This window comes from Lissotriton vulgaris, chromosome 2_1 (genome assembly GCF_964263255.1).
Source record: "Lissotriton vulgaris chromosome 2_1, aLisVul1.2, whole genome shotgun sequence".
Taxonomy (NCBI): domain Eukaryota; kingdom Metazoa; phylum Chordata; class Amphibia; order Caudata; family Salamandridae; genus Lissotriton; species Lissotriton vulgaris.
In genome coordinates, this window is record NC_141687.1 from 866,775,633 (window position 1) to 866,800,369 (window position 24,737).

General features: G+C 45.3%; 1 protein-coding gene across 8 annotated transcripts in view; it reads left to right on the forward strand.

Annotated features, from left to right (window-relative positions):
- Nucleotides 1-24,737, forward strand: part of FN1 (fibronectin 1) — a 160,988-nt gene that overhangs the window by 75,120 nt on the left and 61,131 nt on the right. For 5 of the 8 annotated variants that reach the window (XM_086956347.1, XM_086956348.1, XM_086956350.1 and 2 more), the window contains 12 exons: nucleotides 864-958; nucleotides 1,423-1,591; nucleotides 7,906-7,992; nucleotides 8,609-8,800; nucleotides 12,206-12,478; nucleotides 13,168-13,350; nucleotides 13,951-14,040; nucleotides 14,603-14,872; nucleotides 15,114-15,230; nucleotides 16,026-16,190; nucleotides 16,276-16,431; nucleotides 17,778-17,891. In XM_086956347.1, coding sequence (XP_086812473.1) covers nucleotides 864-958; nucleotides 1,423-1,591; nucleotides 7,906-7,992; nucleotides 8,609-8,800; nucleotides 12,206-12,478; nucleotides 13,168-13,350; nucleotides 13,951-14,040; nucleotides 14,603-14,872; nucleotides 15,114-15,230; nucleotides 16,026-16,190; nucleotides 16,276-16,431; nucleotides 17,778-17,891 — 1,911 coding nt within the window. The remainder of the gene's footprint in view (nucleotides 1-863; nucleotides 959-1,422; nucleotides 1,592-7,905; nucleotides 7,993-8,608; nucleotides 8,801-12,205; nucleotides 12,479-13,167; nucleotides 13,351-13,950; nucleotides 14,041-14,602; nucleotides 14,873-15,113; nucleotides 15,231-16,025; nucleotides 16,191-16,275; nucleotides 16,432-17,777; nucleotides 17,892-24,737) is intronic. The other 3 variants (XM_086956351.1, XM_086956353.1, XM_086956354.1) reach the window with 1 other exon arrangement.

A 24,737-nucleotide genomic window follows, 5' to 3' on the forward strand; every position in this document is an offset into this window, starting at 1 on the left:
AAATATATAGGTATGTACACCTTTTGATCATTGTGCCAGGTCCAATTGAGTATTAATGTTTGTAAATATTGTATATTTGCACCTTATATATCCCAAAAAATAGAACTTTTTCCTTTTTGAAATTATTTATATATATATATATATATATATATATATATATATATTCAAAGACTAATGAAGTATTATATATTCTATGTTCACCAATTGTTTCCCTTTAGTCTGTATGCACCTATATGTATGTTTTCATCAGATCATTTGTCAATTCATGCTGTCTTTCCCCAGCCGAGAGACCCATCCCTTATTAGAGACGCTGAGCGCTCCTATCTACCATAGGCAGGTGACACTGAGCGCTTTCCTTTTGGAAGGTTGTTGCTGTTTAGTTCGGCATTGTATTACTAGTTAAAATAACACATTTATAAATCGCTTTGGGCAGCAGTGGAACTCCAAGGGTAGATCAATGCTCTTCAGTGTGACTTGTGGCAAGATGTGACCAATTTTTTGTTCACAATGCAAAGGTTTGATATTTGTTTCCTGAAAGTGATGGTTTCTTTCATACCGAAGTAGAAATTAGGTTTGAATATATAGTTTCAACACTTTAAACACAACTAAATTTTGAATTGCTAATTAAGTATATCCAATACGTGCTACAGAGTTTAGACTTCTAAAACCGCACAAGTCCATTCACGCCCCCTTCTAACCATATCCTACATGGACTTCAACTTTAATTGGCAGTTCAAGTTGCCCTACTTGCTGCCCTATTTTCATGGCTCTGTTTGTTTTAGACCTTTGACATGCTCCTGTTTAGGTGGGCTACATAAGCTCTCCAGTATCTGTTCTCACTTTGTGTGTATTCCTACTTGCAGTGCTTCCTGTAGGATCAATTCCGCAATATAACACCGAAGTGACTGAGACCACCATTGTTGTTACATGGACCCCAGTTCCCAGGATTGGGTTCAAGGTGAGTTAAAGAGAATTCTCGTTTACACCATCAGATTGAACGCTAGGTGTTTGCAATTGGACTTAGAATGTGCTTTCGAATGTTGTGCGGACCAGTTGGCCCAAATGTGTATTCGTAATTTTTATGAATTTCATGTATATTGAAATAAGTTTTTAAAGTAGTGCAGATGTTGGTGCCATTGGTAATGGGCCAAAAAAACTGTGTTTGCTTGCTTTGTGGAATGTTGGATATTCACTAGCATTTTGAAGTGACAATTTGGTCTGCAGGGTAAATCGTTGTAAAGCAAAGGCATCCTTAATTGTAATGCTAAATATAGTAAAATGCAACCATGTTTACATATTTAAATTGCATGCTGTGAGCTCCACTTTGTTTGTGCCCACCTCTGCTGGCCTGGCTATTGATTTGCCTATTGAGACCTTATTATGCATGGGTCTGTGGATCATTTCGGGGTGTTGCTTTTACAGTTGGATGTCCGGCCCAGCCAAGGAGGCGAAGCGCCACGGGAGGTCATCTCTGAATCTGGCAGCATCGTGATATCTGGCCTGACTCCTGGTGTGGAGTACACCTACAGTGTTTCTATTCTGACGGATGGCAGCGAGAGTGAGGCTCCCATCACCAGGACTGTAGTGACACGTACGTCAAACCTTTTTAGAATAGGAAGAGCTGGTATCTTCTATTGTCAGGTCTCATGATCATCACTTTTTTATTTATTTTTATTCCAACTTTTGACCATTATGTAGTGCAATTTTTTTAATTTTTATTTTGTGGGTTTTTTTGTTTTTTAAGCACTGCAAATTCTAAATCTGTAGAACATTGGTGATTTGATAGGTGAAGCTATTCTTCAACAGATCAAAGCTAAAATATTAAGCTGAATTTAGCATGCCCTGTAAACTGCAAAATTATACAAGCCTTACATCTGTTTTGCGGGTGGGGAGGAGGGGGGGGGGGGGGGGGGGGGTCTGCTATTGTTGTCCCTTTTTAACAGCCATAAAATATGTAAACCATGTTTCAATCATGGCCCTTGAATAGACTTGGTAATCTTGCTTATGTGACCATGTCTATTTTCACACCTTTCTAACGCATGTATGTGCAGCAGCATGCTTGAAGTAATGAGTCATGTTGTCTGCCAGACATGTACATGTTGAAAAAAGACCACAATGCCCTTGCACACTTTACCCAACCATCCACAGAGTTTAATGCTTAATCATTCTGGGGCATACTTATCAGTGTTGTCGCCCTTGCGTCACGCAAGGGCGGCGCTACACTAAAGTCTGCCAAGCCACGCAAGGCGTTACTCTGCCCTGGGTAGGTTTGGGAGTCACAACTGATTTGCATATGGCAGGATCCAAACTGAGGTCGCATGGTGGGCTAAAATTGGGGATTGGGATGCAACCCGAGCGATTGCCAGTGGCAGAGATTAATTCAAGTATTCCCTCACCGTGTTTTTAGCATGTGGTTAAAGTATGCATACTTGCTGACATTTGGGATATATTGCCTCGCTGTATAGGTATATTTCTCTGATTCTGAGTAGTGGCAAGTAAGCATTGTGCAGGATATTGAATTTCAGAATGTTAAATTGAACACTATAGGAATTATGTGGCTACTGCAGCAGTCGCTATCCTTTCTCATTGGACACTCTGCATAGGTCCTGCTCCCATTTATCTCTTAAGAGCTGTAGTAAATTGGCTGCATGTTCTAAAATGGCTTTATAAAATCTTCCCTCAACTCCCCCTCCCCCACCAACTTGGGTGTATAGGGCACTTTATATCTTAATGTATCTTGACCGTTTTGACTAGCCTGGTATGTAACAAAATGGGCCACATGAAGGCCTCATTCACTTGTAAGGATTGACCGCAAGCTAGAACATCCTCATGAAACTGGTCGCCTATTAGTTTTCCCAACCTCTTCCTATAGTGTCCTATGGTGCGTTCTGAGGGTACTTGTATGGATTTGGTGGGCCCCCATCTCCCACATTGCTGATATTTTTAGACGTTCCACCAATTGTTTTTTTTTTTTTTTGCACCAGCCATCCTCCCTTTTCGACTCCTTCACCCACCCACTTTAGGATTCTAAGTGCCACTGGTATGTCCACCCATGTGTTCTTTGCTGTAGAATCTAGGCTGGTCAGACCAGGCCCAAATAGATCAAAACCAGTCTGGGTTTCCTTGTGTTTCTGTTGCGAGAAGTGGCCTGGTATATTAGGCCAGGTTGGTCTAATTGGAGTGGGGGTAATTCAAGGGCTAAAATGAAAATGGCGGATTACTGTCAGGTTTTACAGTGTAGTACTTCACATCGGATTGTCAGTGTGTACAACACTACAAAGGCAATATCTATCCCTTTCCTCTCTAGCAAAGCCCCCTGTCGGTAGCCCTAAATCCTTTCCAGGCCCCCCACACTTTTTCTATTTTTTGGGGGGCTGCCACGGCTCTGGTAGATCACCTCTTCCACCCGTCAAGATCTGATTCCTACTCCACAATGCTCTGATGGCTAGACCCCACCATCTTGCTATAATGTGCTTTGCCACCTCAGTCAGCATAGTTAACCTAATTTTTTGGCACTTAGGCCAGTTTTCCTTCCCTTATACTGTAAGTGGTAGCACCCTTCCATAAATGACTCTGGACATGACATGACTCTGGACACGACATGAACATGTCACTTGGCGACCAAACGCTTGAATCACTGGGCTGGTCCAGAGAATGTAAAAGCTGGGTTCTTGATTGCACCCACTGAGGCACAATGGGGTTTCAGCCCTACCTATTTAATGTAGGAGCCAGTTGTATATCAGTCCAGTCACTTCTTAGGGGGTCCAGTAGGTCAAAGATGTTAACCAGTTTTCTATAGATTGTGGAGATCACTTTGCCCACAGACCACATACCAGACAAACTATCTTCCAGAGGAAACCCCTCAGCAGCTGCTCTCCCTCATTGCATGCCCCAGTTGGAGATGGCCATATTACTCCGGTCTCTGCCATCTCGAATTCCTGTCTGAGAACCTCAAACTGTATGAAGGGATGATCTCTCCACACATCTCCCAGATGTTCTGTACCTATTGTACCCCACTTGGCGAAGCCCTCTAGGGTATTAACTTCTCTGAGTAAGTCACTGTACCACATTGGAGTTAAGGCTGTGAGTTTATGGTTCCAACCCAAGTATTGTCTGGCTTCCCTCCATGCCTGCATTACCGTCCCAGTGTGTGGTGGCAGCATTCCCCCTCCTCTTACAGTAGAGTATCTCCTTGTAATCCCTGCGATCCATCGCACCCGTCAATACAGTTGGCCGGTTCCCACCTATCCGAGAAGACCCAATCGTTAATCACGAATAGCCGTGACACCCAATAGTATTTCCTAATATCTGGGATTGCTAGTCCTTTATCGTACACTCCCCTGTGCAATTTACCCAGGGCTATATGTGAGGTCCCTCTGCTCCAGTAGAGCAAACATAGTTTACTTTGAAGTAATCCCGAGGGATTTGGAACAGTGCAGTGTGGAGCACGTATGAGGCGCTGGAGGGTCATTTTTTAAACACCAGCTCTGCCCATTAGAAATAATGGTAGGGTCCACCAGTGTACTAGATTGTCCAAGTCTAATTAGGGTAAAATGTTTCTAGGCAGAAACTCATGCAGGTTGCTGGTAACTTAGATACCCAAGTTTTGGACCCCCCCCCCCCCCCCCCCCCCCCCCCCCCCCTCCCGGTCACAAACTAGTGTCTGCGCAGGTTCCATTAAGGGAAAAGTTATGGACTTGACCCTATTTGTTTCTATAGCAGCTACTGAAAAGATCAGATTGTCAGGATTCTGGCTATTTGAAGTAGGGTTTTGTGACCTATAAGAGGATGCTTTCGGCGTAAAGGGAGACTTGCTCCATCCATCCATCCCGATTCTACATATGAGCAGATCCTGATGGATCCAGGTTGCGAGCGGTTCAAGTGCCAAGGGAAAAAATCATGGGCGAGTGGACATCCCTGCTGGTTTCACGTCTGCAGAGCGAAGGCCAGGGAGAGTCCCGTTAACCCACACCCTAGCCTGTGGGGTCTGATATAGAAGTCTAATCCACCCGCAGAATTTCGGCCCAAAACCTAGTCTGGTCGGGGTGGTGAAGAGCCATTCTAGTCTGTTGAACGACATTTTTTTGCGTCCAGAGCCATTAGCACAACTTGGTATGCCCGAGTCCATTCCTGTCATGTGGAGCACGCCATAGAGACTCAAGACCGGATTGAGGCGAGTGCTTCTATGTGGCATAAAGCCAGACTTGTCTGGATGTACTATAGTAGTGATAACTTTACTTACCCATGCTGTGAGGGTTTTTGCCAACACCTTTGCTTCCACATTGAGAAAAGATCACTGCAGTACGAGCTGTAATCGTCTGGTTTTCCTTTCTTGTGAATGACCACAATCTAATCTATTCGCTGGTCTGTGGTAGGCAGCCAATTTTGCGTGTCTCCTCAAACCTCTTGAGCAAGGGCTTGCCTACCTTCTCCACCGGGCCTTAAATAACTTTATGGGTAGGCAGTTTGGTCCCACAGCCTTTCTAGGTTGGCGGTCTTGGGCAGCTGCTGCTAGCTCCTGTCACGTCTACCCTTAGGGCTTCCCTGGCATCACCGAAGAGTGTCTGCAGCGCAAGGTCTTTTAGGGGATCCTCACTGCACCTATTCGGGCTCCCATGTGAGTGTAGAGTCTCTTGTAGTAGGCTGCAAGGGTGTCTGCTACGGCCATATTTGTTGTTTGTAATGTACCCTCTTCATCTAGAAATCCCTTCACCCAAGAACTGTCCTTGTCCCTCTTTTTCAAGCCAGGTCAGGAGTTTGCTGATCAAGTCTGTTGTGACACCAATGCATAACTGTGTGCCTTGTTCTCTGCCTAGGCCCATAGGTCTTATTGTCAGAGGTGTAATTGACACTGGTGGGACACCACCTCAGTCGTCTGTGGCTGCTAGGTCTTTCTCTATAGCCACTCTATTATTATTAATTTTTTTTTTCTCCGTTTGCTTTATTTGACCGTCGTGCCAGGTGTACAATAAAGTGAGTCAATGACTTCCTAACCAGTATACCTGTCCCTGGAGTTTGTGGAGTAAATAGTGCGGGCCAGTCATTTATAGTCAAAGCGGTCCAGGTCTTTGTAATGGTTACCCTGGAAATGTTTCCTGCAATCTGAGGAATGTTGCTACAGGTACTGGAGTACTAGCGTTCATTTAATTTTGTTCCCCAAGCCATTACCATTCCACGAGCAAACATTCAGTTCTCTCAGTACAGCCCCTGGCCTAGATATATTGGTGTCATGTGAGTTCACATCTGCCACAGGGAAGGCCATTGCGGCCAGACAGTGACCAAAACCACCTGGTCCGTGCCCTCCAGCTCCCTAACCCCTCAGCGAAAATAAATCTGTGTTGATTATCCTGTAAATTTATACTATAACCAAGTGTTGCAAATCCCATAACTCCCACCCTCCCTGGGTCTCTGCATCAAGAGTCTAAAACAACCCCAACTTAGAGTGCCTGTCGCCTCAGAAGTTGCAAATAACAGCGCACTTCCCCAGCCCATCATGGTTTTCTCATCATAAGCGCACAACTCCCAGCCTAGTACTACCCAAAGTACATTCTTTCACATTATGGAGCTGTTCTGTCACTGAAGTATTCGAGGAGCATTTTAAGGGGCCTGGAGAAGGTGATTTGATTTCCTTTGAAATTGAAGGTAGCTATGGAGCTCCATGGTATATGGCTGGATCAGGACACCATCAGAAATATAAGGAATAATGAATCCGGGCAGTCCGCACTTGCACAGAAACTGGGTTTTAGCGCTAAAGAAAATGGTGTATAAACGTAGGGGCTGCCAGGTAAATATGACAATATAGGAGCAGCATGATTGAAACATCTGATTTTGATTAACAAACAGTGATGGGCGGGGTGCCTGCATAAATATTTAGCCAACTATCCTAATGAGTCTGTCTCACTGATGTTATAGCAATATGCAAATGTATAAAACCCAAATCCCATTACATACTAGTTGACCGATTGTGTTCGCAGACTTCGTATCGTGTGACTTGCCCTTATGTCATGATCAAAGTCAACAGTGGCTGTCTAATGGAACCTTTGTGCAGGCATGTGTCTGCTTCCATTGTGTATTAAGCGTGTACAAAACACCATGTTTTCAAATTAATACGCAAATAGGTCTTAAGACAAGCATTCACCATTCCAGCTAAAGTGCTCTATGGGGTAGTTTGCTACCTGACCAGTTGTGCTTGAGCACCACCACGCCTGTGCAATACAAATACAATAGACTAACTTCTATCCAAATTGTCTAAGGGCAGGAGGCATACATGAAACGTTCAAAATTACCAAATCATTCAATTAAATCTAAACATTAAAAAATAATGGCCTACATATTTTAAAAAAATCAAACTTTTAAGTAGTCCAGTAACCCCTTAAAACTCTACTTTTGCAGGTTTCCTTTCAATATTTGGGTGGGGAGGAGAGGGTGGCGGCTTACTAGGTAAATTTCTGGAAAGTGTTGAAAGCATTTAAATATTAGCCAACATTCCACCATGTTTTAGGTGACTCCTCTGTGGAACTGGTTTACCCAGAATTGTCTATTTTGGGAACAGTTTTCTTTGTGATCCAGTAATGTTTACTCCAAGGCCATGCCTAGCACCAGCAAGGACAAAGGTTCTCCTACAACTCCCTAGCACCCACAGTATAGGGCTTTTGAACTAGTTCTAGGAAGTAGGGGTTTGTGCAGCACTGCCAAGCTATCCGCCAGGTAGAGGCAATCGTATGCAGGCAGTAGTTCGAGCTCTGTGGCATGAAAAGTGACTGCCTCTGTTCTGTGGAGATTTTGCTAAGTTTAAATGGAAGATGGTTTGAGTGTTTTGGAATGCTTATTATGTTTAGCATACGCTTCCAATGTGATTGCACACAGTGTCAGGTGTATGTTGTATTCTTTTTTCCTCTGTTCTAGCTATATCACCACCAACCAATCTGCACTTGGAACCTAGCCCTGATTTTGCAACCTTGACCGTTTCCTGGAACAGAAGCCCCTCCCCAGGTAAAGATGTTAGCTGGCATTTCTTCCCCGCCTTCAAAAAGTCATGACCGGTTTGTTCTAAGGAACCTGTTCTTCTTCACTGTAGGGCTTTCTGCAGAGCACATCTCCTTTCTTCATTGCCTATTTGGGTGTCATGCAGGGAACCACAAACACCTCAATAGATGACTAACCTAGGAATATTTCCAATGGTTGTAGTTTGTCATTTCAGAACCCAATTGAAAACTTACAATATGTACTTGAATCTCCATTTAATCTTAAGTGATTTCTTACACTTGCTCATTCTTAAGCTTGTAGGCATTTCAAGTGTTTGTTGCAGGTTGTTGAATGGCTTACTTTGGTTTATTTTCTTTAATTTGCTGTGTTTGTGTATTTTGTTCTTTTGTTACTCATGGTGGATGTGCATCATTTGGCTCATTCTAAACATTTCTTGTAGCCTGACTATAATTAAATGTGTGGCTTGCATATTTGTTTAAATGCGGACTTTGCCTTCGTCTATTTTAATATGAATCGTGTGTGTGCAAGATATTAACACTACCCCAATTTACATGGCCTCTAGGGTAATGCAGTAGACTAGCTTTAATTGCTTGCTATGTGACTGACGTGCTCTGTACTATAGGCATAACTGGATATCGCATCACCACTGCCCCTACCGCGGGGCATCCAGGCTACTTTCTGGAAGAAGAAGTTGATGAGAGCCAGACCTCCTGCATCTTTGAGAGCCTGAGTCCTGGAGTTCAATACAATGTCAGTGTTTATTCTGTAAAAGATGAGCAGGAGAGTGAGCCCATCTGGAAGACAATCACACAAGGTAAATGAAGAGTCTCTTCCGGTATGATCAACCATCCCATTCCCCTTACAAGCACTGTCCCCTGCACAACAGTGGAAACAGCAGCCTTAATACATTTGTAAGCAGCATTTCTACAAGATGAGAACTGCATATGTGGAATTGTGAATTTATATTCTGTGTTCATTCACATGGAGCAGTGGCTGAAAAATAAGACGTTTGAATACTGCCCGACTGATTGCCAATGCTTCCATTTGCAAGCATTCCTCCCATGTTGTGTGCGGTGTTGGTTTTCTCAATGGCTCCTGGAGCATCAGTAACACTTGTTCTTTCCCTCTGCTCCATTTATTTATTTATTTATTTTTAAGGTTTTATATAGCGCGAACAAGATCCTTGCAGATATCAGAGCGCTTTACAGAAACAGGAGGTAGGGTAGACAAACTCTTGGAGACAATATAATATTCGGTAGTGAGTGGGTTGCAAGGTAGGGAAGCAATCGCATAAGAGTATACACACTAATAACAATCAGGAAACAAAAAATAGGAGCCGTGCAATGTCTTTGCTCCAGTACCGATCGAATAAGATTATAGCACCCTAGCGGGTGAGTAAACACACTGTTGAAAACAGTATAGTAGTCAGAAATAAGTGGATTGCAAATTAGTAGAGCAATCAGGTCATAGTATAAACCCTAATAAACAAACTGGAAACCAATAATATAGAATCCGTGCAATGACTATGATCCAGTAGCAATCAAAAAAGAGTATAACACAGATAAACACTCAGGTTGCCGATAATATAGGGGCTGTGTAATGTCAATAATGTTCGGTGAACTTAGCCATAAGGATAGCTTTTACCTCTTTCTTGAAGAGAACAGTGGAGGGGATAAGCCTAGTTTCTGGCGGGAGTGCATTCCAGATCCTAGGTGCCATTCCTGAGCTGGAGCGTTTGTATGTTTTTTCCTTCCGGAATCTACAAGGTTTCAGGAGGAGGTTTTTTGTGCTTCTGTTGGATCTTGAGCCTCCTGATACAGTCAGCTTGTGAGTGATGTAGTTGGGTGACTTGTGGTGTACGGCAGAGTGTCATACAGGCAATTTTCAGCTGAACTCTGGCTTCAAAAGGCAGCCAGTTCAGGGCTTTTAAGTCAGGGGATATATGCAAGCGCTTTCTTGAGCCAGTGATGAGTCTCCATCCTCCTTCTGAGTGAAACATGACAGAAGTTGCACCAACAGAACACATGACTGTAGCACAACAGCCATTGGTTCCAGGATACATGTTTCAGTCACAGAAGTTGCTTGCTATTCTGTCTGTTTTCCTAAGGAGTTTTTTCCCCGTTGTTTGTAACCTCTGAAGCTTCATGTCCACCAAACAGATGGGTGCCAAGGAGAGCCTTGAATACAAAAATGTGTAAGGTGCAGGGGAGGAAGCCATACGTAGTTTCAAATTATGTCGATGAATCCACTTCCACAAAAACAAGACGTCGAGTGTTTACTGCAAAATCACTATCTTTATGCTCCTAACCGATTTTGGAGGGGCCTGAATGCTGTGGGTTTCAGTATAATTGGGTGTGCTATTAAAGATCATTAGCTGAGTGTTCACTTCCTTTGTGTGGTAATGTGCTCTTTTAATGTTTTGGGGTCTTTTTACTTTTCTCCCAATTGTGGTAAATACCTGTCCTTTTAGAGGGATCAGGAGCCCAAAGAGGTTTGGAATGTCATTAATTTTTCCTTCTTTCGTTGATATGGTTATGCTTCACAGGTTGGGTTCATTGTTTTAGGATCATTCCAATTTAGTATATATATATATTTTTAATACTGGTGGATTGAATAGAATATTTTCCGTAACGTGCAGCTGCATTCCAAACTGAATAGGTAGTCTGGGTTACAACAGTTAACTCCTCCCCAACATCCTAGGAAGTGAACCTTGCTTATGGTCTTTCTGCGATACTTTAATTTGGTAGCTTGTAAATGCAGTGCTGTGCTCCAGCTGCTCCATTATGAAACCATATGCTAAGCAGTAATACTAGTATGCTTGCTAAATTTAGCTGTCCTAAGGAGGCCAAGAAGTGCTATTGGATGAGAGATGAGGCTGGGGAGGGGGAAAGACTGCGAATCCGTTTTCCATGAGTAAAGGCCCTTTGCGAATGCTTCTGGTGACTGACCCTTGTTTGTGTACCTCTTTAGGTAGATGGGCAAGCTTAATGAAGATAGCCTTATTGGGAGAAGAGGGGCAGTGCTGGTTGGGGATAGGGCTTGGATGGATACTTTTGCAGACACTAGGTATCTTGTTCTCCCTTGGAGAAAAAGCTGGGATTCATCTGGCAAGTTAAGCAAATTTGTTGGTTCAAGGGAAGATTTACCACAGATAATGTGCTGTGTATAAATTTAGAGAAACTATCTTGTTGGACTATGGTGTGTTCTGGTGAAAGCTCAATGTAGCATATTTTTGGGGACTTACTTAAAAGTACCATGACAAACCAGTGTTGATACTGTAGGTGGGAGACTGGAGTTACAGATGGGCAGGTTAAACGTGGGAGGAAATGGTTCGACATACCAATATATTGCTACGGAAGTCGCACCTCTTCAGGGATGGGCTTGAATGAATGAATTCGTACTTGTATAGCGCACTTACACCCTGATGCGTCTTGGCGCTGTACTCCTAACACTGTGGCGCCCTTCCTGACTTTTCCCTGTGAAATTTCCACCCTTGGGCACCCCAAGGTGAAGCCAGCATACCAGCGCTGTTGGGGCCGTTGTGGAGATTAAGCAAGCTATTGCCCAGAGTTGCAGAGTGGGACCCAGATTAGAATAGACAGAGGCGAGAATTATCACATCCGAGGAAATTGAGCCCAAGACCTGCCGAGGCAGGAATTGAACCCTGGTCCCGGGCCAGACCTCTGCATCAGGGTCTGCCGCTCTAACCATTGAGCCACACTTCTCCACATGAGATCCATAGTACATGTGTTCAGGGACTTAAAATATTGTATTTCAAGCATGAACTTTTCTGGGCTTTTATTTGTTCCCCCTATATAGTCCTTTGAGCTATGTCAGTGGCTGTAATAACAGCATCAGTTGGTCTTGGTGGCTTTTGTATGGAGCACAATTTGCCATTAGCATGGTCTTGTAGTGCTGCTGGCTTGTTTTGCTCGGTTTCAATTAATCATGCCCATTGAGACCTAGTGATTGCCAGCACCTAAATTCTTATTAGATACTTAAACTCAAAATGGGCATCCACTTGAACCTTTAGCTTTTTGTTATTCGGTAACATGGTACAGCTTGAGCATCTAACCTTAATTTTGAGTCTTGCATATTAATTGTTGCTTTTATTAACCTGCCATCAATTTGCAATCCATGTAATCTGATGATCGCTGCTTCTGTTCATTTACATTTCTCCCACCTCCTTGCTTTTCTGTTTTTGCTTCTAAACCAATAGAGGTGCCATCGCTCACTGATCTAAACTTTGTTGATGTAACCGACACGAGCATCGATCTGCGGTGGACGCCACTGAAGGGCGCTACCATTATTGGTTACCGCGTCACAGTAGTAGCAGCTGGGGAGTCTGTACCAATCTATGAAGATTTTGTTGGCCCCACGGAAGGATACTACAAGGTCTCTGGGTTGGAGCCGGGCATTGACTATGACATCAGCGTGATCACTCTTGTTAGCGGCGGAGAGAGTGCCCCTACCACGCTGACACAACAAACTGGTGAATTTAGAAAGCATCTGGGTTCACAACTGGTCGTGATGCCTGCTTGTCACTAGCCAAATCTACCAGAGGGCTAATTTTCTTTGTGTTTAAGACTATTCACTCTAAAGTTAACAAATTATGTCCTAACCTTTATTAAAGAGTGCTATAATTGTAATCATGTGGGAAATAGTGTACCCTTGGATTCAAGCCCCCATTTTCATAGAACTCTGTTTGGCCTCTGATGGTCCCATGTTCCTTTCTACTACAAATGAAGCGCACTGGCTAGTGGCATGCATGTTTCACAGGGGAAGGCTATCTGCATTGCATGATCAGAGGCCTTTGGGGTATGAGGGCAGTGTGAACTGGACCTATATTCCATAAACTTTGCATGCAGTCTTTCTCAACCATTCTTAAAAGTGAAAAGGTTATTAAAAGATCTTATAAAAACCTGAAATGTGGGGTGTTTCATCCTTCATGAAAAAGTAGGGTTAAGCTTGTTGTTCAAAGATCTGAAATGGTGGCCCAATTTTTGAGATGTGGGTGTTCAGGTAAAGTCATCACATTCCTACCATTTGCAGGTTTCTGCATGGATTCCAGTTATCTGTTGTGCATGGTTCGTTTCATGACTGCTCGCCTGGCCTCTTTCTTCCTAGTCTGGAATTGTCTTGTGTCCATTCATCTCACTTGTTTCACTGTCTTAACTCCAGCTGTCCCACCTGCCACGGATCTTCGCTTTACCAACGTGGGCCCAGACTCTATGCGTGTCACCTGGTCTGCTCCACCCAGCATGGTGCTTTCTAGCTTCCTGGTACGCTATGCTCCATCCAAGAATGAGGAAGATGCCACGGAGCTAACTATTTCACCATCCGACAACATGGTGGTGTTGACAAGTAAGGAGAAGCGGCCTGCAAGAAAAAAAAATTGGTCTAGCGAGATGAGTTTCAATCTATATTTATGAATGTGAGCTTTAGGTGCTGGTATGGGGGAAACGCCACAGGGGACCTTCCAGGAATGTACCATTTTATAGGACTAGACACCTGCTATGCTCACTGCCTTCAGTGTCAATTTGCCTTCACTGTGCTTGCTCGGAAGGTGTTACCCCATCCACTGCTACCTACCCCATCCCTTCAAGCAATAGGCCAATCTGACTCTATGAAAAGATAATGTTTGTTTATGCATGGATGTAACAGTCTTCCAGTAGTGAAGAGTTGGGAAAATATGCAGCCATCTCACCTCCACAGTTCCCCAGTTCCAAAGTCTAGTAAAAAGATTTGAGTGAGATTAGGCTCTAAAACACAATTGACGTACAGCCAGACTTGTTCCACAAAAGCAGTATTGGTGACCTCTTTAGGTATATGAAATGCTTGATGGCACTGATTGATTAGTTAAGAATTTCTGTAGAGTTGGCTGCATAAGGAGACCTATTCCTATACCAGTTGCTGAGATGGACTTTTGTAAATCTTAATTTAAAATTTTTTTTTTTTTTGCAGACCTCCTGCCTGGCACTGAATATGTAGTCAGTGTGTTTGCTGTGTATGAGGAACGGGAAAGCACACCTCTCGCCGGAGTGCAAAGGACAGGTAAGTGTTGAGGTGATGGGAACATAATACCAAATCGGAGTTTGGGTGAAGATTTTGGAGGTGTGGGGTATAGAAGGCTATTCACTGACTGTTATCCATTTCTATTCCATAGTGTAATTAAATTGTTCATGCATAGTGAGTCTTTATGGACTTTAATTTGAAGATACAATTGGTTAATAGTTTACTTGGTCAGAAAGAGAAGTGATGCAGAGGTAGCTAGTTGTCATTTAAATCTAGTTGTTTGATGCATCAGAGTTTGGGGTGATGTTACTAGGGAGAGTGCAGTGCAATGGTTTAATTGAAGTTGGTTCCTATTTAGATGTAGAAAGTCAATGCCACGTTATGCAAGATTAACACTTCTTTTCTGGTAATCCTCATTTTAAAAACTTAAATTAATTAAAAAAAAAAATCTTAAAATGTCAGTGGATTATTACTGGATTTAACAGTCTAAAGCTATTCAGGGGCACCCTTTCCAGAACTTTTAATACATTTTAAATGTAAAGTATTATGGTATCTTCTGAATTATTCCAGAATGATTGGTAAAATGCCCTCTTTTAAACAGGTCTCGACTCACCAACTGGTCTAGACTTCTCTGATATCACATCCAGCTCTTTCACTGTTTATTGGATGGCTCCACGAGCAACTGTAACAGGCTACAAAATCCAGTACTATCCTGAGATTGGTGGAGGCCGGCCAAAGGAGGAGCGAGTGCCACCCTCTCGCAACTCCCTTACACTCACCAACCTGGCCCCGGGCACAGAGTATGTGGTCAGCATTTTTGCTGTAAACGGCAGACAGGAGAGCATGCCTCTTGTGGGACAACAGACAACAGGTATGTTGACCTGCGTGGTCACCTGGTCTTTGATTGAATGTTTGTATTTGGCGGGAGCCATTGGTAAGGGAACTTGCCTTTTGAGCCTAGATGCAGAAGCTATGAATTATTACAGCCAAATATAGTTCTGTTTTGGAATTGTACTTTTGAGGATCCTGGTCCAGTATGGTTCATGAAAGTTAGGATAGAATAATTGCCTTCTAAATGATTAACCCCTCAATTTTTCTTTCATTTCTGACAGTTTCTGATACACCGACTAACCTGGAAGTCACTTCCTCCACACCCACCTCGTTGAGTATCAGCTGGGATGCCCCTCCTGTCGGTGTCCGATACTATCGCATAACATATACCGAAACAGGTAATACTATACAGCTAGAACTAACCTTTAAAAACTGAATGACCAAACTACCATGTGGGGCTTACCAGTTGGAGTGGGCATGATGGAACAATAGCTTTAGTTAAGGCCTGTGAGTCTAGTCGGTCAACACAAAAAATGTAGAGGAAGGAAAATGAGCGGGTTTCAGGTCCATAAATCAGCACTTTTGGCTGCATATTTCATTAAAGTTTGTTGCCCTTTTTCACTGGTTTATAAAAGGTGAGTTTAGAGACTTCTAGGAGTGGCAAACAAAACCCACAATAACCATCCTTTGGATCTCCTTTTTCTAAAGGGATAATTAACCAGTAGTTCCCGCTTTTCTACATCACTTTTTTTCTTCTTTTCCTGTATTCTGCAGAGCAATTCGTGGTAAACTGCATTCTGATACTGAGTGAGCAGGCTGCAAAGCTGGAATCGCAGCTGTCCCTCATTTATGTATTGGTAGCAGAAGTTCAATTTGCTTTAACTCTTTAGCAGAAGATACTAAAATTCTGCCTGGGGAAAAATACGGTTCTAATTGTTGCACAAAATTATCATGGAAGAACATGGTAGATCTGTGGAATTATTAATAAGAGTACATTTTCTGACCTGTATACCACGTTGAGCGATGACCATTAAATTAACATTGCTGCCCTATGTATTAATCAAGCTTTTTAGAATTATGCTTTAAGTTTTACTATGCTAGCAAGACTTTAAATCCGTGCCTGAAAGGGTTTTATTGCTAAGCTGAAACTGCGAATGAGGAGCATTATTCTAAATCTTTTTTTCTCCTCGTAGGAGGTGAGACTCCAGTACAGGAATTCACTGTACCTGGTGACCGGTCTGATGCCCCCATCCGTGGCCTGAAGCCTGGAACGGAATACATAATCACTGTGTATGCTGTAACGGGACGAGGAGATAGCCCTGCTTCCAGCAAGCCAGTCGCTGTAACACACAAAACAGGTGCGGACTACAGAGCATGCCGGGTAATCTGCACAAAACCCACAACTCTTCTGTTATGTTACAATTGTAACTTTCCTTTTTGCAGTGGTGGATAAACCAACTCAGTTGCAAGTGACCGATGTTCAAGACCACAGCATTCAAGTCCGTTGGATGCCTTCCTCTACTCCAGTTACCGGTTACAGAGTCACCAGTGCCCCCAAAAGTGGTGTGGGCCCTACTGTGTCACATATTGTACCCCCAGGTAAGAGCTTCCAAACTTGCAGTGAGTTCCAAACTTCCAGCAGATACTTGCATTTATGTGGGATTTCTAATTTGAGAAAAAGCCATGGATGCACACACTTTGTTTTAGCATTATAATAATGGATCATTAGGTTACCCTACTGGTTGCATGGGACAAGCTCTAAAAGTGAGGGTTTGAAGCTTCTCATACTCATTTCCCTATGAGTGCTTGTACTGCAGCTGTAAACCGGCCATAGCACAAGCTCCTCATAGTCAAATGGGAGTCTGTGTGAATCCCTGCACCTCATGGTGCCTGCCACACGGTGCATGGATTCATTAGGGGACACGATAGGTGCCCCTCTGCCCCAAACCGTAGGCTGCCGCAGAAGGGGGGGGGGCCCTGCTACAGGCACCTAAAGTCACTTTCCGACAGGCTTTACATGTCGGAAAGCCTGTCGGAAACCGGTAACGCAATCCCTACAGCAGAAACACAGTTCGTAGGGATTATGTGCCGGTCTCAGACTGACCAGCTGGCTCCTTGAGCCCCTCAGAATCCAGCCGGAATGACCAGCCCATTTCAGTTTCGACCGCCTGTATTGTAATGCAGCGGCCAAAACTGAGCCTCATCACGGTTTGTCTCCTCTTAATTTGGCCCAAAATGGATACAAGAACTCATCTTTATGCAAGACCATAACCATTGTGGTTGGGTTGGTGAGTTGACTCATGATTGAGGGACCATATACATCATAGCTGAAACAGTGTTTTAATTGCCCTCTCAAATAAGAGGGTGTTTATTTATTTTTTGTTGGGGAAAGCCTGAAGGCAATTGCCTTCATGTTGCTGTTGACTGAACTGGGAGAGTTAATTTTCCCTGGTGAGTTGGTAAAACGGAGAATGTATATGCTTGGTATATATTAATAGTCGTGGGTTAAAACCACCTCTTCCCTCCCCTATTAGAAGTGTTTGAACTCCACCCTGCCTAGTTTTAACCCACTGCAACCATCCACCCCCTTCTGCCAGTGAATGGCATCTCTCGTGCTCTTTCTACGGACCATTTTTCCTGTGGAAAACAGCCCATCAGGGTATATAGATCACCCCGGTGACTTGTTGGTTGAAAGTACATTTTTGTAATATTTTGCAAAATATGGCTTCGACCTAACCCTTAAAATGCATCTGAAGCGCTTGCTCTGCCTCACAACTTGCTGCAGCACTGATCTTGGATTTATACTCTGCATTATTTTTAACTGATATACACATGTGCTCGTTCCAATTTGGCTTGCCAGGTGTAATTGTTGAATGTAACTAATATTCTGTGCTTGTGCCAATAAATATGTAAAATTGTGGCATGTTGATTTGTATTTTATCTAGATCAAACTGAAATGACCATTGAAGGGTTGGAGCCGACAGTGGAATATGTGGTGAGCGTCTATGCTCAAGGCAAAAACGGTGAAAGCCAGCCTCTGGTTGAAACTGCAGTCACCAGTACGTATGTCCCATTTTTATTTCAGAATTGGTTGGAGGTTCCAGGGATTGTAGTTGGAGGAGACTAGTATCTCGCTTGTGTATAAATGTGCAATGATAAACAGTAAGTTTGCCAACCACTAAAAAATGAGGGTGTAAATCAACTTGCCAGATTTTTTTTATAATGTACATGGTATTTATTTGAGACAGAAGCAAATGTGTAGCTATAGTAGAGGATGTCCTTGTGTTCTGAATCGTACTAGTCTATAAGGCAATTGGGTAGTGTCCGAGGGGCTGGTCTTACAGGTCAGTGTGTGGAGCAGTTTTTTGGTAGTGTGTGATCCTTTGGCTGCTGGGTTGGTTTTCACATTTTATTTCCATGATATTAAAACAAACCTTTCCCACAGCAATATCAAACCCACGCAGTCTCCTATACCCGGAAAAACCCATACAGCATGTCTTTACAAGTTCAAAATGCTCCGATGTGCAAACCTTGACCATTGTATTTAGCTATCTGAGACATGTTAGTGATAGATTCCTTACCTTAGAATATCCCCAGGTGTAAGACTGGATCCGGAAAAGTTCGCTTAGCAGTACCTTGTGCGTCAGTAGGTGGCGTCCTGCTGCTCTGCGTCTGTCACTGGTGTCGTCAGCGATGAGATGACGTCACGGAGATTACTTGGGCGCCACCCATGCGCGCTGACGTCAGTTCTTTCTTTTTCGGAGCCAGTAAGCGCAGATCCGGATTGAGCATGTTCCTTGGTCTATTTTTGACCACTATTTTGAGACTGCTGGAGGTCCAGCTTTCATCACGTCTCCGCTTCTAGTCTAGGGGCTGCTCCCGGGACCGGAGACGTCGCTCCTCGAACTCCAAGTCTTTGCCCTTGGATTCCGGTAAGCGTTGCCATAAAAAGGTCGAAGTGTGTTCGGACTCCGACGTCCCGTTCCCTCACCCCCCCCCCCCCCCCCCAAGCAAGGGTGGAGCACAAACACAACAGACAGGAGTTACACAAATTAAACACCTGTGAGCATGTAAGACCAGCGGGAGGAAGACTAAAGCACTTCTTCCAGGAGTGGAAGAGCATAACTTCCGACAAATGGGTACTCCACATCATACAGTTCGGGTACTGCATAGAATTGGAAGGGAAACCAACAAGCACAGCCGAAAAGAAGGGCGCTAGCAAGGAAAGAGTTAGAGCTCCTTCAAGAGGAAGCAAAAGCAGGCCATAGAACCATTGCCTTACAGAGAAAGGAACAAGGGTGTGTACTCTACATACTTCCTGGTACCAAAGGTAGACTTAACGATGAGACCCATCCTGGACCTATGATTCTTCAACAGATTATTTATTTGGCTTATAGAGCGCGACAGATGCCCAAAAAAGGGTTTCCCGGCGCTAAGCAGAATAATGAACTAGCGGAGTAGGAAAGGAATGTAAATGGGAGGACAGGCAGGTCACTGATTAAATAAGAACGCTAAAGTTCAAAATGACATCCCTACAAGAGGTACTTCCTCAATTGCAAGGCGTGGACTTCATGGTCACCATAGACCTCAAGGATGCCTACCTGCACATCCCAATGAACATGGGCACAAGCATTTGCTCCGATTCATCGGAGAAGACCACTACCAGTTCACAACCCTGGGGTTCGGCCTCAAATCGGCACCAAGGGTCTTCACAAAGTGTCTCGCAACAGTCGCAGCACACCTACGAAGGGAGTGAATACACATATACCCTTACCTGGACGACTGGCTAATAAAAGCAAGCTCATACAGAACGTGCAAGCAGCACGCACAGAGAGTGACGAACACACAACTTGGGATTCTCCATCCACTGGGGGAAATCCTCAATGGAACCAGAACAAATAATCTTCCTGGGAGCACAGATCGACACCTTACAAAGCAAGGTGTTCCCGAGCGAGAAGAGAACAGTAGCACTGGTGAAGGAGACGCAGCTCTACCAGAAGGGGCAAGCTCTGACCGTGAGGACAGCGAGCAAGATCATGGGCATGATGGCGTCATGCATAAACCTAGTGCCAAATGTACGGATACACATGAGACCCTTACAGGAATGGCGACCAATAAAAAATGAGGCCCCCTGTACAAGATGCAGGGCAGACAGCAGGGGAAGAAATGAACAACCGAACGAGGGTGATGTGGGCTAATATGGAGTTTTGTTAAATGTGATTGTTACCAATTTTACTGTTATTTAATTGCTGATGCACTACGGAAATATACACGAAAAAGAAAATAAAAATGTGTATTTTTTTACATGTGGTCTGACTGTGCTTTGTGGTGAGCTCAATGTTGCAAATTTAAAACCATTGGACTCCTTGTGAGCTGCTAATATGTATCACTGAGGGCAGATCGTTCCTAGTTTGGTTGTGCCTTACAGGAATGGCTACAGGAGCAATGGTCACAAGCTACAGGTCGTTGGGAGGATCTTGTGGTTGTAACACACTCTGTGCAGAAAGAGATGGCATGGTGGAACAGGGGGAACATTGGAACAGGGGCAGCATAACAAGGGGGAAGCCTCTGACGCCACCAACGCCAACAGTGACCATCACCATAGACTCATCCCAGAAAGGATGGGGAGCTCACATGGAGTAACTTAGAGTTGTCTGTGGACACCAGCAGATGCAGTCAGACACATCAATTACCTGGAGTTGAAGACCGGTTTTCCTCGCTATAAAAGCCTTCCAGACAAAGCTGTACAACCAGAGTGTTGATCCAAACGGACAACACAACAGCGATGTTCTACATCAACAAGCAGGGTGGGACACCATCAGCCCCGCTTTCAAAGCTAGCGCAGGAGATATGGAGATGGGCCATCCCACTCAAGATAGACCTACTAGCCATACATCTACCAGGGAAGGACAATGTAGAAGCAGATTGGCTCAGCAGACCGACATCATCGGCATCCCATGAGTGGGAGCTCCATGCACAAGAAACAAGGAGGCTGTTCGACAGGTGGGGGACACAGTCGGTGGACCTATTTGCAACACGCCAAAATGCTGAAACTTTGCATCCAGGCTGCCCAGGGAGAGGTCCCTGGGGAATTACCTATGGATAGACTGGTTGAGGACATTTGCTTACGCTTTTCTCCCGATACCGCTGATGCACAGGATACTCAGCAAGTGCCTAACGAGCAACATGACCCTGATACTGGTCGCACCGCAGTGGGACAGGCAAACCTGGTACTCACAGATCATGGATATGGCACAGAGTGCACCCCACAGATTCGGGGGAAGAAAAGACCAGTCTCCATGCAAAACAGAGGTGCTGCACCCAGAGCCTGAGCCTAGTAGCGTGGCTCCTGAGGACATAGAGTTTGCGCATCTGAAACTGCCAGAAAGCACCCTGAGGGTACTTCGGGAGGCACGAAGGCCCAGCTCACTAAAGTGCTACGTATCAAAATGGAAGAGATTTACACTGTGGTGCAGGAGGGAAAAGCTACACAATAAGATGCAGAAGGACTCAACGTTGCTAAAATACCTCACGCACCTGCTCGACCAAAACCTAAGCTCATCCTCAAGAGTTCACTTGGCAGCAATAGTCGCTTACACAAGAGGAGAAACATGCAAGAGTTTCTTCACATCACAGGTTAAGAGATTCCTGGAGGGAGCAAAGAGGATCACACCACCAAAGAGGGTGCCGCCACCTGCATGGAACCTTAACCTAGTCCTAACGGAACTCATTAAAGAACCTTTCGAGCCAATTCACAAGGCCTCCCTAGAAATGCTGCCCATGAAAACAGCCTTTCTGGTAGCAATCACCTCACTGCGCAGGGTGAGCTACAGGCGCTAACGCTACAAGAACCCTACATCCAGATACACAACGATAGGGTGGTGATGAGAACGGACCCACACTTCATGCCAAAGGTGGTGTCAAGTTTCCACATGAACCAGACTATACAAATACCAAGTTTCTTCCAGAAACCGGCCACAAGCGCTGAACGGGCTCTGCACACCCTAGACGCCAGAAGGGCAGTCATGCACTACATTGAGAGAACTAAGGAACACAGGAAAACAAAGCAGTTCTTTGTGTCCTTTGCTAACAGTTTCATGGGGAAACCAGTAACTAAAGGAACAATTGCGCGATGATTTGCCCAGACAATACAGTTCTGCCAAAAGCGGGCAGGTCGGGAACTAGCAGTGGGGACATGTGCCCACTCTACCAGGGAAAAGGGAGCTACAATAGCCTTCCTAGCTAACACACCCATTCAGGACATATGCCTGGCGGCAACATGGCGGCAACATGGCTTCGGTGCACACGTTCACGAAGCACTACTTTGTGGATATACAGATGAACAAGGAAGCACAAGTCAGACGGAAGGTGCTTCAACACATATTCAATAGCCAACACTCATCTTCCACCCAGCCACCACAAACATGAGACACCGCTACAAAGTCTATGCACAGCATAGTGAATCCAAAAAGATTCACGCTGCAAAACGAATAGTTTCTTACCTGTGTGTAGTTTTGCAGCTTAAAGATCTTTCTGGATTCACTAGCGAACCCACCCACCTTCACCAGAAAGATGAGGCTGGAGAGAAAAGGGGGGTTGAAACAGAGACAATACTTGGAAAAGGAAACCTCTGAGGTTAAAGCAGTGAATGACTTAGTTGAACATTGCCATAACTTCGGTAACAGAACTTCGGTAACAGAACGAACACGAGAAAAAAGAATCCGAAGATGGTGCCCAAGACTAGGAGCTTTTGCAGGAAGCGTGCCGACGTCACCGGAAATACACCAAAGGGTGAGACATCGACGCCCACCTGGGCTACGAAAAAAACCAAAAAAGACTACGATTCCGGACCCTATCACAAGACCGCGGAATAATGCACAGCACAGTGAATCGAGAAAGATCTTCAAGCTGCAAAACTACACCGACAGGTAAACTATTCGTTCCTTTCCCTTGGCCCCGCCGGATAATGACTCTAAAAGGTTGGACCGGTTTGGGAAGCGATTGTTCTCCTCAGCCAGCCTTGGGCTGCAGTCGGTGAACATGGCCTGCTTGTTGGGTCGCTACTCCCACGTGGTGTGGGACGCTGTTGCTCAGGTGTTGCTTCAGTGTCCTGAGGAGGTGCAGGCTACCCTTTCTCATGCGATTGCTGAGGGCAAAGATGAGGCTACGGTTGCCATCCGGTGTGGGTTAGACACCGCCGACTCCCTCGGCTGTGCGATCTCTACAACTGTGGTGTTGCAGCGCCATGCCTGGTTGTGTTCGACCGGGTTCTCGCCTAATGTCCAGAGTTCGCGCTTGATGACACCCGTCTGTTTGGCGACCAGGCTGACGGAGCGATTTAAAGACTTGCGGGCTACGGCCAAGTCCCTGGGTCTTTCTACTAAGGACCCGGCCACTCCTTGTTTTCGTTCCTTTCATAATCCAGGTCGATGCGCCCAGGCACGCCCTTCCACCAGGCCTGTGCAGAACCAGCCACAGCGAGGCCGCAGGGGCGGGTGGGGAACCAGCGTGCTGGTCCATCCACCTCCGCTGCTTCCGCCTCTAAACTCTCCTAATGTAAGCTTCAGGGAGCACCCCACGCCGGTGGGTGGCAGGATTCGCCACCACCTCCCCTGCTGGAGTGAGATTACGTCAGACAAATGGGTGCTGCAAATAATCTGCAAGGGTTGCTGCCTTTCCTTTCAGCCCCCACCCCCAGCAATGCCACCTCGGTGCCACCGCATGTCGGGATCATTTGGCTCTTCTCCAACCGGAAGTTGCGGGCCTCTTGGCCAAGGGGGCCATCGAGTGCATTCCTGGGTCAGAAGTGGGGAGTGGTTGCTATTCCCACTACTTTCTGGTCCCCAAGAAGGACAAAGGGGGTCTGCTTCCTATCTTGGACCTCCGGGACATAAATCGCTTCCTCCGGAAGGAGAATTTCAAGATGCGAACCCTGGCTCAGGTCTTGTCTGCTCTCGACCTTTGAGACTGGATGGTAGAGTTGTACTTGCAAGGCGCATATTTCCACCGGCATTACCTGCGGTTCACGGTAGGCCTGGAGCATTTTCAGTTTACTGTGCTCCCCTTCGGCCTTACCAGTGCCCCTTGGGTGTTCACGAAAGTGATGGCGGTGGTCGCAGCTCATCTGCGCTGGTTAGGGGTGTCAGTCTTTCCCTACCTCGACGACTGGTTGTTGAATGCGGGCTCGCCATAGGCTTTCGTCACCCACCTTCAGACTACAGCAGACCTCCTGCATTTGTTGGGGTTCTCTCAACGTGACTAAGTCGCACCGGAGTCCCTCTCAGAAGCTCTCCTTTATCGGAACTGTTCTGGATTCAATGCAGTTTCGGGTTTATCCTCCCGAGCAGCGAGTCTGGAATATTCAGGCTATGAGTCTGATCTTTCAGCTTCTGTCCTGGGTTTCAGTCGGGATGACCCTCCGGCTCCTGGGCCTGATGGCGTCCTGAATCCTGCTAGTACGACATGCCAGATGGCATATGTGGGCTCTGCAGTGGGACCTGAAGTTCCAGTGGGCACAGCATCAGGGCAACCTGTCTGATCATGTCCAGATCTCGGAGGGCATCTGCAGTGGTGGCTCACAAATCGTGATTGGGTCTATGGCAGATCCCTCTCCCTTCCCCAACCGGGGCACACAGTGGTGACGGATGTGTCCCTCCTGGGATGACTATGCCACTAGGGAGAGGAGGAGATGTGAGGCCTCTGATCTCCGGCGGAGTCCCGGCTCAATATCAACCTTCTGGAGCTGCGGGCGATCCGACTTGCACTGAAGGCATTCCTTCCCTCTGTCCGGGGAAGTGTAGTGCAGGTATTCACGGACAACACCACTGCCATGTGGTATTGCAACAAACGGGGTGGGGTCCTGGACTCTGTCAGGAGGCTCTGCGCCTCTGAACATGGCTGGAACA